Raw genomic sequence first — 13,670 nt, 5'->3', positions numbered from 1 at the left:
CCTTTTGCTGCCCTCTGGAAGGTGGTTTGCTTCCTTTTCGTGTGTCCAGCAGGACAAATCCCTGCCTCTGCAAGGAATTCTTTCCTAGTTTGCCTCTGTGCAAATCCTTTCCCTTCTGGGGAAGGGATGAAGGAGCTCGAGTGGCAGTTCTGCCTTTACCACTGCTGGTGTCCTGCTTTTCCATCCCCTGTCCCTTATGTAAAGTGACTGTTTCCTATCTGCTGCTGCTCCTACTGAAGTTACTACACCATTTGTCCCCCCCCATGCAGTGGCTTCTCAGTGCCCACTATGGCCAGACATGGTCTCCCTCGGTGCTGCCTTTGCCCCTGGCTGTGATGAGGCACAAATGGCTCTGCAGACAGAGAATCCACCCAGCCCCATCCCTGAGGATGGAGCAAGGTGGGCTCCCTTAGGAGTCAGCAGGTTCTCCTGCACCCTGGCCACCAAAGGAGGAAGAGTGGGTGATAGGAGCAGGGACAAAGGGGGAGTGGAGGGGAGCAGGGCCCCGATCTGCTTTTGTGGTGTTTGCACATCTGTTATCAGGCTCTTTACAAGTGTATCTTATCGTGGCTGCTGTGGGAGGGACTGGGGGGGACTCCCAGGTCAGGGATTGGAGCTGGAACGTGTTCAGGGAAAGGGGAGCATGAGTGGTGGCCCTGCCTGCCTTGGGCTCTGCATGGGGAGAGGCCCAGCAGGGGCATGGAGGGGAAGAGGGCACCCACCAAAGGGAAAGCTTCATTGCAACACAAGCAGTGACTAGGGCTGTCCAGGGCAGGGCTGCAGGTACCAGCCCTGCAAGTGCTCACACCCCATAGAGACGAGGCCTCAGTGCCATGGGTTAGTGCTGGCCTTGGCAGTGCTGGGCTGGATGAGCTTAAAGGGCTGCTCCAATGCAGCTGATTCTGTGAAGCACTGCTGCTCTGCCAGCCTTTTCCTTCTCTTCTGGCTATATCCCAGTACAAACCATCTCTGACCACTTCACCCCAAGCCAGCACAACCCCTGGTTGCTCCCAAACCGCGGAGTTGCTTTCTGCTGTCCTTTACCCCTCCAAAGCTACCAGGAATCACTGAGACCCCTGCAAGCAGACACCACCTCCGGCAGCTGCCCCAGCACCGGTTCAGACCATGCATCCTGTCCATCCCTGTCCCTGAGCTTGCTTGGGTGAACTTGTCCCCCCCCACACACAGTTACATGGAGACAGCGGAGGGGTCAGTGCACTGCAGGGATAGGGCAGAAATGAAGGTCAGGGTCAGGAAGGATGGAGGCTCCTGAAGGTGGTCATAGTGATGAAGAAGAAGCCCAAGTGTTTGTGGGGGGTAATCTGCCACCTCTGATGCGTGTTCTCTTGTAAGCCTTGCAAGCAGCAGAGTGCTGGCAAGGAGGAAATGCAGCAAAGAGAGCACCTTTCTGTGCCAGGAGCAGAAAACAACCCCCAAAGCAACCAGTGTGGAGCTTTAGCTTAGTCCTGAGGATGTTCTTGTATCCACTTCTCACCTGAATAGCTCCTACTTAAACCTCCTGCCAGCAAAGGAAGGAGAAGCTGGATCTGCTGCTTCCCCAGACAGTTAACAGAGGCACATGCCTCCTGAGCACTGCTTGCCAGGATCCCTGTGAGTGATTCCTGTACACTCCTTCCTCACGTGTGTGTGTGCTCCTGCATGGAACATGCAGCTTCATGCCCAGATTTCTCCTCTCTAGAACGTGATGGGATTTCCAACCAGCCCAGCCAGGCCCTGGAATGCTCCTGGTTCACTTTGAGCTCAGACCCCTTGGTGATGTGGGGGTCCTTTGGCTGTCCCAGAAGCAGAGGCTGGTGGGGAGGGTGCTTAGAGACTGGTTATGGCTGCACAAGCTCAGGTACGTTACAGTGTGGGTCTTTCCCATGTTCTCTTGTTGTGTCTGCTTGGTGCTCTTGCTCCTGTGACCTGCCCTGGTTTGGGGCTGCAAAGTGCTGCTGGAGGTGGGCCTGGGCCTTGGGACACGTGCAGTTTGCAGCCTGCTTTGCCTTTGGGTTCCACCTTAGTAGCGTGAACATTCCCTCTGGGTTCCCTCTGTCATGCTCTTATTCCTTGGATTCCAGGGAGGCAGGATGAGTGTGGTCCAGCTCAGCCCTATGGACATTGCCAGCAGGTGTCTCTCCAGAACAAGCTTTCCATGGGGTTTAGCTTGGGGTTTGCACCATTCCTTTGGCCAGCAGAGAAGAGCTTTTAATTTAAGCTCCTCTTGGTGCTGCTCCGAAGTCACAGGGCTGAGCAATGGCACCAAACCCCTCTATGGCCACGGGAGCACACTAACCATACAAAGATAACCTGCATCAAAAGAGAGGGGCTGCTTTCATTCAGAGCTTGGCAGGGGTTGAGAGAAGCTGGTTTCAAGCTGACTCTAAAGCTTGTAAGCCCTTGTCCAACACTTTAAGCCTGTGCCATCAGCTTGGCAGGACACCCGAGTGCTTTGCACCCTGTATCCCTGTGCCTGCAAACACAGCTTGAGCTCTGCCTCTGCCTGATCCTGGCAGCCCTGAAGTGGCTGCTGCTGGCAAACAGAAATGGCTTGTTGATGGACATGTATGGAGGCCTCAGAGCAGCTTCCAGTGTCTGAAAGGGGATACAGGGATGCTGGAGAGGGACTCTTCATCAGGGATGGCAGTGATGGGACAAGGGGTGATGGGTTCAGACTGAAACAGGGGAAGGTCAGGTTGGAGATAAGGCAGAAGCTCTTCCCTGTGAGGGTGCTGAGGCGCTGGCACAGGGTGCCCAGAGAAGCTGTGGCTGCCCCATCCCTGGCAGTGCTCAAGGCCAGGTTGGACACAGGGGCTTGGAGCAAGCTGCTCCAGTGGAAGGGGTTGGGGTTGGAGGAGCTTTCAGGTCCCTTCCAACCCAAACCAGGCCGGGGTTCTGTGCTCCCAGAGGTGTTAATGGAGGTGCCAGGTTTCCCTTTGACACCACCAGCACTGACTTGGAGGTGAAGCAAGAATAGTTCAGAGGGAAAGACCTCAGACACCCCCAGCAGAGCTCCCTGCTCAGCCCTTAGCTTCAGTGACCTTGAGTCAACTACTTAATATCCCAGCACGGCCACTTCCCACCTTAGCCTGGCACCAAAGGGTCAATGGCACTTTCTGTGTGCTGGGGGTTTAATTGCAGTCTGCCCTACTTGAAATGTGGGGCAAGGTCTGGAACAGGCAACACATCCCACAGGGATTCCTGGCGCAGGTGAGACACTGATTCTTTGTCTCCATAACCTCAATTTCCTCACCCAGCGTTTCTGGTGTAAATAGATGACACTGCTGGAAATGAGCACACTGCTGCTGTGTGGCACGGAGGCACATTTGGACTCTGAGACATCCCATCCCATCCCCTCCTTAAAAGGGAGTGGAAAAGGCTGAAGTGGTTGGTCTGGAAACAAAGGGGGTTTACAGTGGGACAGGGAGAAGTTGCAGCACTGAAAGGACCCTTCCTTAGGGACTTCCTCTTGTGCAGGGCTGTGCCAGGAGTTGGTATTCCTTGAGGAAAGAAAGGATTTCTGGGGGATGCTGTTCCCAGAGGGAAGCTGGGTCCTGGCAGAGCAGCCCATGGGTCTGGAGCAGTGCTCAGGGCTGTGGTTGGTTGTTACAGACTCTGTGGGTCCCTCTGATGCCCCTGCCCCATCCTCCAAGCTCAAGAAGCTGGATATGATGGTCAGGGATGAGCTCACTGTGTCCCTCTGGGAATATGCCTGGAGAAGCCCTTGGGGACCTGTTGAAACCTCACAGTGCTGCACAGCCTAGAGCCATCCCTGCGCTGGGGTGAGCTGGTTCAGTGGGCAAAGGCCCCTTTAAGGCCTTTTTAGCCTTTTCCAGACAGAAGCAGCCCAGCACAGGGATGAAATGCAGATGTTCCCTCCCTCTGCTGATTCCCTGGGGAATTTCTGCCTTACCTCCAAGAGGGGCAGAACTAGCACAAAAGTGCCTTTATTTTGGCTGCCCACGGTGAGAAAGGAGCTGTTTCTGCACCGTCTCCTTCCTGTCCCTTGCTTTACGATGTCTGCTTGTTCTGAGGTCCCTCCTGTGTCCTTGGCTCCTACCTGCCCCCCACACCCTGGAAACTGCTATTTCTGGCTTTCCTGCTGGCTCCACAAATACAACCACAGGGCCTGAGAAGAGCTGGCCTTTCCGGGGACAGCAGGATGCTGGGACACTGGGATCTCCCTTCCCAGTGCTCAGGTTTGAGTTAAACCCAGCAAGGATTAAAGATCCAGGCTGCAGATCACAAAAGCACAGAACCAGAGGGGGTTGGGCTGAAGGGACCTGAAAGCTCCTCCAGCTCCAACCCTAACCCCTTCCACTGGAGCAGCTTGCTCCAAGCCCCTGTGTCCTTGAGCACTGCCAGGGCTGGGGCAGCCACAGCTTCTCTGGGCGCCCTGTGCCAGCGCCTCAGCACCCTCACAGGGAAGAGCTTCTGCCTAAGAGCTCAGCTCAGTCTCCCCTCGGGCAGGTTCAAGCCATTCCCCTTGGCCTGGCCCTACAGGCCCTGGTCCCAAGCCCCTCTCCAGGCACAGTCTTAGGCCCCATCTATCCAAGAAGTGTGCTTTAAGAGGGACTTTTTGGTTTACTTCCTCCAGACCAATGTGCTGAAACATTGCAGAGCTTTCCCTGGAGTCACTGCTGTTTGCCTTAGCTTGGACCTGGCTCTGGTTGTGCTGGGCTGATCCGAATACACCACACACAGAAGGATGCTGGGGAGATCTGTGGCTGTTTGGCTTTAAGAGGGGGATCCTTCACCTTGCAGAGGTGACCTCCCTTGGCCAAGAGAGGCTGCAGGAGTCGGGTCACTTGTCCTGGGTGTCTCTGGGTGCCCTTCTCAGAGCCCTGGCCCCCCTCTGCCTGTATGTATGTACGATTGTGTATGTATGAAGGGTGGCACGTTGGCAGCAGGAGCTCATTTCCTCCTGGTTCATCTGACACCTCTCCCATGGGGCCGCAGCAGTTCTACAGTGTCTTGCAAGGCTGTCATCCAACCCACCCCCTGCCCTGGGAGGCAGAGAATCTGCATAATCCCCATGTGATAAATAAGCATTAGAGGAATACAGTGATGGTGTCCCCCAAGTTGGATGGAAGCTGCTGTTAAAGGGGCAGGTTGGTGTCTAAGCTCTGTTTGACTGACATCATCTGTGACCTTCAGGAGCTGCAGCAGTGAGGGGACTCTGGATATACAGGGGCTGGGCTGCAAAGGGCAAGGAGAGCTCCAGGGCTGTGGCACTGGTCCAGCAAACATCTGCAAGTGGTAAAAGCTGCTGGCATGAGGACGTGGTGACCATCACTGTCCTCTTCCCTTTCTGTGTGCCAAGAGAGCAGAGAGGTGGGAAACAGCTGAGCTTTGTCCCTTGCTTTTGGTGTCTGCTGGGGAATAAACCTCTTAGCACAGGGATCTCATCTGGAGGAAGGTGGCTGATGTGATCCACTGCTGTGGCCTGAAGAGCAACGATGGGTGAATCACAGCTGTGCCATTGCTGAGCCCACACATGGCTCTATGAATGGTATGGGTGATCCAGAAAGCTCTGAATGCCTATGGATGCCATGTGGAACATGCTTGAGGGTAGAGAGGCACCCAGTGTCCCTGGGGGTGTTTAAAAGCTGTGTAGATGTAGCACATGGGGACATGGGTTAGTGGTGGCCTTGGCAGTGCTGGGGAGCGGTTGCATTTGGTGATCTTAAAGATCTTTTGCAGCCTCAGCATTTCTATCATTCTATGCACACACTCTGGTAAATTCTCTCATCTCTTGCCTGTAAGGCTTCAGCCCAGTGAGCCCTAAAATCCTCCTTTAGGGGGCAAAACCCTATAAGAGGCTCTGTAACTGAGCTTAGTTCACTTGGGCAGTCCCTTCTGAGCCAGTTTGCTTTAGTCTTGCCTCCTACCCAGAGATGTGGGGGAACTGCAGAGCCAGACTGTTTTCTCTCACCAGTACCTTGTGGCTAACCAGTGCTGTGGGAATGATGTTCCCCACTGGCACCAGCAGCCACTGAGGAAATGGGAAAAGCTCAGCCCACTGTGGCAACGGGAGGTGGATTTTACCCAAGGGCTCCAACTGGTGCTGGGCTGAAATCCCAGTGAGGAAGCTGAAATCTGGGCTGGAAGGGAGCGTCCTGTTTGGCTTTGTAAGGAGTGGAAGGTATGAAAGGGAGTAATAAGCGAGGAAAAGAGGCAGGATCGATGCACATCCTGCAGGGACGGGGTTATCAGCTTGGTCCAGGAAACCAAGCCACATCCTTTGTGCCAAGTTCCCTCCCCATTTCCATGCAACACCCTTTTCTGCAGGGAGTTAGGATGTGGCTATGAACTCACAGCCTTCAGCCTGGTGGGTTGTGTGCATGGAGATCGGGATAACCCTGCCTGCTGGGCCCAGCTTAGAGCTGGAATGTGTGGTTACAGCACCTAGGGATGGAGAGGGGCAGAGGATCCCTGGAACAGCATCCCAGTGGTACCAAGGGGGGGAGAAAAGGGTGCTCCTGTGGGTAAGAACCCTGAGCAGTTGCTCCATGCAGGGATTGCTGGTTGTAGAGGGAAAAGGGAGCACCTTCACTGCTGAGCTCCTCAGTGCCCTGATTCCCTCCAGGGAGCAGGCCTGGGTCCTGCCCAGCAGCCAGAGTGTTCCTGCAGGCCCTGCACACTGCACGCAGTGTTTCTTGCTGAGCTCCATCCTTGCACAACCCAGGAGGTGGGTCAGGTTTATTTGCTCTTCTCCAGTGGGCTGTGTCTTCAGCTAATAAAGCAGGAATGTGAGCGCTTGGGCTGAGCTGGGGGAAATGTTGTGTGTGCTGAGGAGGAATTCGGCCTCTGACACCTTCCAGCAGCTGCTGACACGTTATCAACAGAGCAGCTCCCTGCTCCCACACCCCATTCATGCCTTGGGCCGTCCCAAGCTCAGTGAGAGCCTTCTCATTCACTCCAAGAGCTTCCACACCAAAGTAACGTGCCAGCCGTGCATAGAAACCTGGAGAGGGGCTTGGGACAAGGGCCTGTAGGGACAGGCCAAGGGGAATGGCTTGAACCTGCCCGAGGGGAGACTGAGCTGAGCTCTTAGGCAGAAGCTCTTCCCTGTGAGGGTGCTGAGGCGCTGGCACAGGGTGCCCAGAGAAGCTGGGGCTGCCCCATCCCTGGCAGTGCTCAAGGACACAGGGGCTTGGAGCAAGCTGCTCCAGTGGAAGGGGTTGGGCTTGGAGCTGGAGGAGCTTTCAGGTCCCTTCCAACCCAAACCAGGCTGTGACCCCCATGTAACACCACAGGCATCCCCCCTGCCTGCAGCAGGAGAGAAGGGCTCAAATCCCCCCCCCAGGCATCAGGAACCCGGGGTCACAGCAATCCTGAGACTGTTTTGCCCTATTGGACAGCTCATACGATGCAATAAGAGCAGAAGAAACCCCATGATGACCCCCAGGCAGCCTGGGGAAAGCAGAATGTGCTGGGAGCACCCCCCCCATTCAGCCTCTTTACCCCACACAAGTGCCTTCTGCATGGGGGCTGTATGGTCCCACAGCTGTACCCCACACAGTCACATCCATAGGGACTGTAGTCACATCTCTCAGCCCACCCTGTCTCAACCACCACGGGGTTTGATCCACAGGAGCCAGCAGGAATGCTGCTTTCCTGTTTATCTTCCAGCCCTGTTTCCAGTTGAGTTTTAAGTGTCTGAGGTTCTGAATGACAGGGTCACCATAAGGCAGTGTCAGAGAGGAGCAGGGGAAATCTGAACCTGGAATCTCGGGTGGGAAAGGGGATGTGAAGAAAGAAGCTGTAATGGCACCAAAGGAGCAGTGGGGGAGGACAAGGGAGTTATTCAGGCCTGGCAGGGGTGGGAATGGGGAGTGAATGTCTCAGGCACTGCACTGCACTGCACTGCACTGCCTGGGGTGGGCTGGGGAAGCAAACAGCAGCAGCACTGGGAAACTGCACTGCCTCTGACCCATCTACTCCAGAGCTCTTCTCTCCCTGTTACTGTCCCACTGTAATGGGAAAGAGCATCCAGGGATGCTCCATGCTCTGAGCAGCTTTTAGCCTGTCCTGGCAAAGGGGAAAGCCATGGCCAGGGAGGTGGATGGAGACACGGAGCTGTGTGTCCATCTCCCCCATCCGGTGCTCTGCAAGTCTTGGGCAAGCAGGGCAGGTCCCTTGGGAAGCACAATACATACAGGACCTAGGAGATCACTGTTAGGTTGGTGCAGCTGCCATCAGCACCAGGTCCCTCAATCCCCCTGTCATTGCCCAAAGGGAATCTGCAGGGCAGCCCAAGGGAAGTGGTTCCTCCTCTCCATGGCAAGCAGTCTTGGGCTCTGCTGGGTCTCCTGTGGGTTGATAGCACTAGAGGCCTGGTATCTCCTGAGTCAGATGTACCTCAACCCAACCACCAGCCTTGCACCGTGCTTGGAACCTCAGGAATCACCTCTGTGAGGGCAGTGCTTTCCAGCTTCAGCTTCTGCCAACAGACCCAGGGGATACATGTGGGTCTGAGGGACACACTTGTCACTGGATGCTGCCCACATCCCCTTGGGTTTAGGCACGGGCATGGTCCTCTCCTATGCAACCAGGTAGCTGTAGGAAGCTCAGTTTCCAGCCACCATCCTGCTGGGGTTGTGTCTTGCAGGCAGTGCCAGTGTGGGTTAAATCCATGCCCAAACCCTCTGCCAGAGGGCTGTGGGGAAGGAGCAGCACCTCAGTGCTCCCCTGTGGGCTCCAGCTGGGATAATGGCCAAGCTCAGGCTTTGGGCAGGCAGTAACCGAGTAACTGATGCCCCTTCTGTTGGTCCTCAGGCTGAGCCATCCCCAGTAAATGCAGCTCTAGGGAAAGCAACAGTGTTGAGTCAGTGTTCCTGTCTGCTTTTGGGGTGATTCTTGAGGTGCCCCAAGTCTGTGATGGGTATCTCGCAGCAGGGACCCCACCTTGGACACGTGCCCCTGTACCTGGAGGCTGAAAGCCCTGTTTGGAGATGAGGGAGGTCTGAAAGACCCCACGAGCTGGTTTGTGACCATTAAACATCATTTACTCCTCCTCTGTCAGCGTGTTCTGCCCAGCCAGGCCCAGTGGCCTCTGCCTAACACCTGGCAGCCCATGGCTGCAGCACCAGTGCATCTCTGTCCCTGCAGCTCCCCAGGCAGCTGATACCTGCCCAGGACCACACTGGGCAGCAGGAATGGCTCTTCTCTTTGTGTTAGTGCCCCGTGTCCTGTTACAGCCCAGGAGCCTGGCTTGGGTTACATGGAGGTGCAGTGTCAAGCGATAGTGCCTCGTGGGCTGGTCAGCACTGCTGCTCTTGCTCCAGCATCCCTCTGCCAGCCCTGCATCCTGACGGGTTTCACTCTTTCCCACAACTGAGTGTATTGAGGATGGGGTGGGCAGGTTGGAGCCAACTGGCTGGATCACTGGGTCCCAGCTCTGCAGTGCCCCTCCATGTCCCCATGCTCAGTTCTGTGGCCCTGGTTTTGGATCTGCCGGGCACTTCTGTGCCCTAGCACTTGAACTGAGAGGCAAAGATACCCGAGGAGTTGGCCAGGGGTGCTGGGGAAGCAGCTGAGCACACAGGGACAGCAGCAGCCAAACAGGAATGGGATGCTCTGAATGCTGCTGCAGAGCCATTTCCATCCTACAGCCCTATGAGAAACCCACTGTCAGCATCAAAGTCATGGCTACACTGCACAGTCCCTCACCAGAGGCAGTGCTGTCTGATCAACCATAGCATCATGCTTAGGTGGTCACCTGCAAAGTCCACCCGGGTGTCACCCCCAGGCAGGGGTGGCAGAGGCCTGCCATGGGAAGCAGAAACGCTTCCTTCCAGCCTTTCCTTAGCTTCTTCCAGAGCCACCCTGTTTCCCCCCCTCCATGGGCTTTCATCTGGGTGCACAACAGATGCCAGTAAGTGGAGAAGTAGCTTAATTTATTGATGGTATTCATTACCATTAATTCAGCTGGTGGCTGTGCATTGAGTAAGGTGGCAACTTGATAGTCCCAGCCATTCCTCAGCAGAGCTGGGGCGTGCTCTGTGCAGACTCTTCCAGAATGGGGAGCTGAGCAAATGGGATGCTGCTTTGTTAAGGCAGGAGGAAAGGACAAGTGTGACAGGCAGGAACACCAGTGAGGACAGCTGAGCACCTAAAGGGGTATCAGCGCTGGCAGGTAGAGAGACGGGGAAGATACTATGGAATCATGGAATGGTTTGGGATGAAGGGACCTTAAAGCTCCTCCAGCTCCAACCCCTGCCACAGGCAGGGACCCCTTCCACTGGAGCAGCTTGCTCCAAGCCCCTGTGTCCAACCTGGCCTTGAGCACTGCCAGGGATGGAGCATTCACAACCTCCTTGGACAACCCATTCCAGTGCCTCACCACCCTCACAGGAAAGAACTTCTTCCTTAGATCCAATCTAAACTCCCCCTGTTCCAGTTTGAACCCATTACCCCTTGTCCTATCACTGCAGTCCCTGATGTCTGTCCCTCACAATGTCCCGAGGTTCTTCATCCTAAGGGTGGGAATTATGAAGAGCAAAACCAGAAAGAGAACTTGGGATAGCTTCAAACCAGGTTAAGCCAGTGACAGATGAAGCCAGAACCGTAAAACCAGCTTGGGTTCATCACAGAGCCAGACTGGTTTGGGTTGGAAGGGACCTTAAAGAACATCCAATTCATAACAGCTTCTCTGGGCACCCTGTGCCAGCGCCTCAGCACCCTCACAGGGAAGAGCTTCTGCCTAAGAGCTCAGCTCAGTCTCCCCTCGGGCAGGTTCAAGCCATTCCCCTTGGCCTGTCCCTACAGGCCCTTGTCCCAAGCCCCTCTCCAGGTTCCCTGCAGCCTCTTTAGGCACTGGAGCCATTCTCAGGTCTCCCCTTCAGGAGCCTTCTCTTGTCCAGGCTGAAACTTCAACCCAAGACCTCACTCCCATAGAAATAATATTAAGCCCTCTATGTGCACTGGAGCATCGTGTATGTTATCCAGGGAGCATCCAATGCAGTACCTATGTGAATCTGGGAATCAGTGTGCTCACTTCCTTGCAGGCCTGGCAGTGTGCACAGCCTGAGGGTGCAGCCTGATGACACTGGAGGAAATGGGAATATCAATGGTGTAAGCCCCAAGTTGTCCCCTGGCAGCATCGTGATCCCAGAACCAAGGCCAGCTCAGCTTGATGTGATTTGTTTTCATCATGAAACATAATTCTCCCTGGAATTTCAGTTCTGGCCTGCTCTCCATCCCTGTATGTGCCAGCTCACAGCAGCAACGGATGCTGGGGGTGGGAAGATGTGAGTACCAAGGGGACCCAGGTGTTTAAATGCTGGTTTAACACATGCTGAGTGTCCTTTGACAGCAGCTGGAAACAGAGGGTCGGTTTAAAGTCCTGCCAAGGAAAAGCCCTGAGGATGCACAGGATGTGTTCATGTGGTGCTGGGCTGAGCCAGCCAACTGCTGTGTGCAGTAAATCAGAGCATCCCAGGCTGGTTTGGGCCTTATATCTAACCAAAATCACTGCTGGCCTCAGGCTGCTGCAGGGAACTAATGGATTTACTCCTCCTGAGGACTGCTTTGCTGGAATTTGGTCCCAGAGGTCCCATCCCTGGTAAAATTTGCTTTTGGGGTGTGTCTGTGGGTAAAAAAAGCCCTGTAAAACCTGTAACTCAGTACTGAAAATGGCTTCTTTGAGCAACTCTGTTTGTTTTAAAGGCAGTTTCAGCCTTTCCCTCCACTGGCTTTGGTGGTGCAGGAGGTGCTGTGGCCTGGTCCTTGCTTGTGCTGCCCATTAGATCCCACCCTGAGACCCTGACAGCCCCAAACCATGGGCTGCCTTTGCCCTCGGGTACCAACCTGCCTCTGGGCTGTGCTTCCAGCACAGTTCCTGGGTCTCTGATTCATTTCTACACGTGTCTGTGGGCTCTGCTCACCTCACAGGGATCTTTCTGTCCCGATCAGGTCTGCAGGAGCCTTTGGTGCCCAGTGAAAGGAGTGATGCCATTAGAGGCAGGATGAGCTGTGTGCACAGTGAGGCAGCACCCAAGCACTTCCTCACCTCCTCCTGTTGCTTCTTTCTGGGCTCATCCTGCATCCTTTAGGCTCCAGGCAAGTGACTGACACAGATCAAACACCCACTTGGCACTGGTCCATCGTGCACCATGCAGGCCCCAAGGCAGTAACAGCAGGTTCTGTTCTACTTTGTTCCCTTGTTTCACTGCTTTGCAGCTAACCAGAGTTATCGATGGCTTCAGCACTGCATCCACCAAGCACAGCCTCCACCTTGCCACCAGCGACCACCCATCCCCAGGCACTGTAAGTCACTGTGGGGCACTGCCCCAGCCCACTCCACACTGACCCTTCAGCACCAAAGGCACTCCCCAGGGACAAACACCCTCACATGGGGTCTGCAAAGGGAGGCTTCTCATCAAATACCAGCTCTGCAATGAGGGGCATGGGCAGATGGTTTGTACCCATTGGAACCATCACCCAGGCACATTGATAGCTCTGAGGTGGGACACTTTGGAGACCACAAAAGGTGCTCCCCCATCTTCTTATCCAGGCGGTGACTGAGGGAGGTGACAACTTTCTCCTTGCTCTGCTCACTCCCCAGGCCAAGTTTTCACCTGGGATGCATTAAGGGACCCACAGAGATCAGGACTACCTGGTAGTGACACCTACATGTTCTCTGCAGCTCTTCACCCAGTGCCTCCCTGCCTGCTGTGGAGCTGGGGTGCTTTATACCCAAGCACCATCCTTCCAATCCCCTCTGCCTCCAGAGAGCCAAAGGGCACTGGAGTTGTCATGGATCACCGAGTAGTTCCAGGAGGATAATCATTAACCTGCTGAGGACAGTCTCTTTCTGTTAGGCCTTTATCAGGGTATCTCAGGAACACACTGCAAAGGGTCTGGGTGAGGGGAAGCAATGCACAGCTTGCCCTCACAGCTTCACAGCTGGGCCCAGCACGGGAGGTGGTGGCACTTGCTGCCACATCAGGCCAGCCTGTGGTGTATGGAGGGCTGGAATCACGTGGCTCTGATTGAATTCCAGTCTAAAACATCCCAAAAGCCACGTCCAGATCCTCAGAGCTGCTTTTGCCTTAGAATCCCAGCCTGGTTTGGGTTGGAAGGGAGCTTAAAGCTCATCCAGTCCCAACCCCTGCCATGGACAGGGACACCTTCCACTGGAGCAGCTTGCTCCAACTGAAGCTTTAGGTGAGTTCATGGACACAACTTACCATACAGATCCTTTGCACTCAGCTTGGAGGCTCCGTCTGCTCTGCCCATGCTGCCACTGTAAAACACAAAGGTACAAAGAAACCATCAGCTCCTGGATCTTGTTAACATCTCCTCTCCCACTGCAGCTCACAGCACGTCAGCACTGCTGCTGTCATGAATGGGATGAACCCTACCCCCTAATCACATCTGTGACACACGGTATGACAGTCAGGTTGGATGGGGCTTGGAGCAAGCTGCTCTAGTGGAAGGTGTCCCTGCTCATGGCAGGGGTTGGAGCTGGAGGAGCTTTAAGGTCCCTTCCAACACAACCCATTCCATGACTCCAAATCACCAGGCAAAGCCTGTGCTTGGCTGCCTGTGCCAGCAGCTCCCTCTGCAACCCTCACTGATACCCACCCCACGGCACATCACTGAGCCCAGCAGCTGGGAACAGGAGGCAGAGGAGCCCATAGGTGCCTGTCCCCACTGGAGTT

The 13,670-nt window shown here is 55.1% G+C and overlaps 1 protein-coding gene across 1 annotated transcript in view; it reads right to left on the bottom strand.

Annotated features, from left to right (window-relative positions):
- The window catches only part of EPS8L2 (EPS8 signaling adaptor L2), a 59,529-nt gene that overhangs the window by 25,424 nt on the left and 20,435 nt on the right, over positions 1 to 13,670 (bottom strand). Inside the window, exon 3 of the mRNA XM_061371006.1 lies at positions 13,197 to 13,252. Coding sequence (XP_061226990.1) covers positions 13,197 to 13,252 — 56 coding nt within the window. The remainder of the gene's footprint in view (positions 1 to 13,196; positions 13,253 to 13,670) is intronic.

Source organism: Neopsephotus bourkii, unplaced genomic scaffold (assembly GCF_033783945.1).
Source record: "Neopsephotus bourkii isolate Nb327-2 ecotype Australia unplaced genomic scaffold, CSIRO-AGI_Nbou_v1 NB_1557, whole genome shotgun sequence".
Classification (NCBI taxonomy): Eukaryota; Metazoa; Chordata; class Aves; order Psittaciformes; family Psittacidae; genus Neopsephotus; species Neopsephotus bourkii.
Note: the sequence above shows the minus strand (reverse complement) of the source record. Positions and strands in the feature narration are given on the sequence as shown.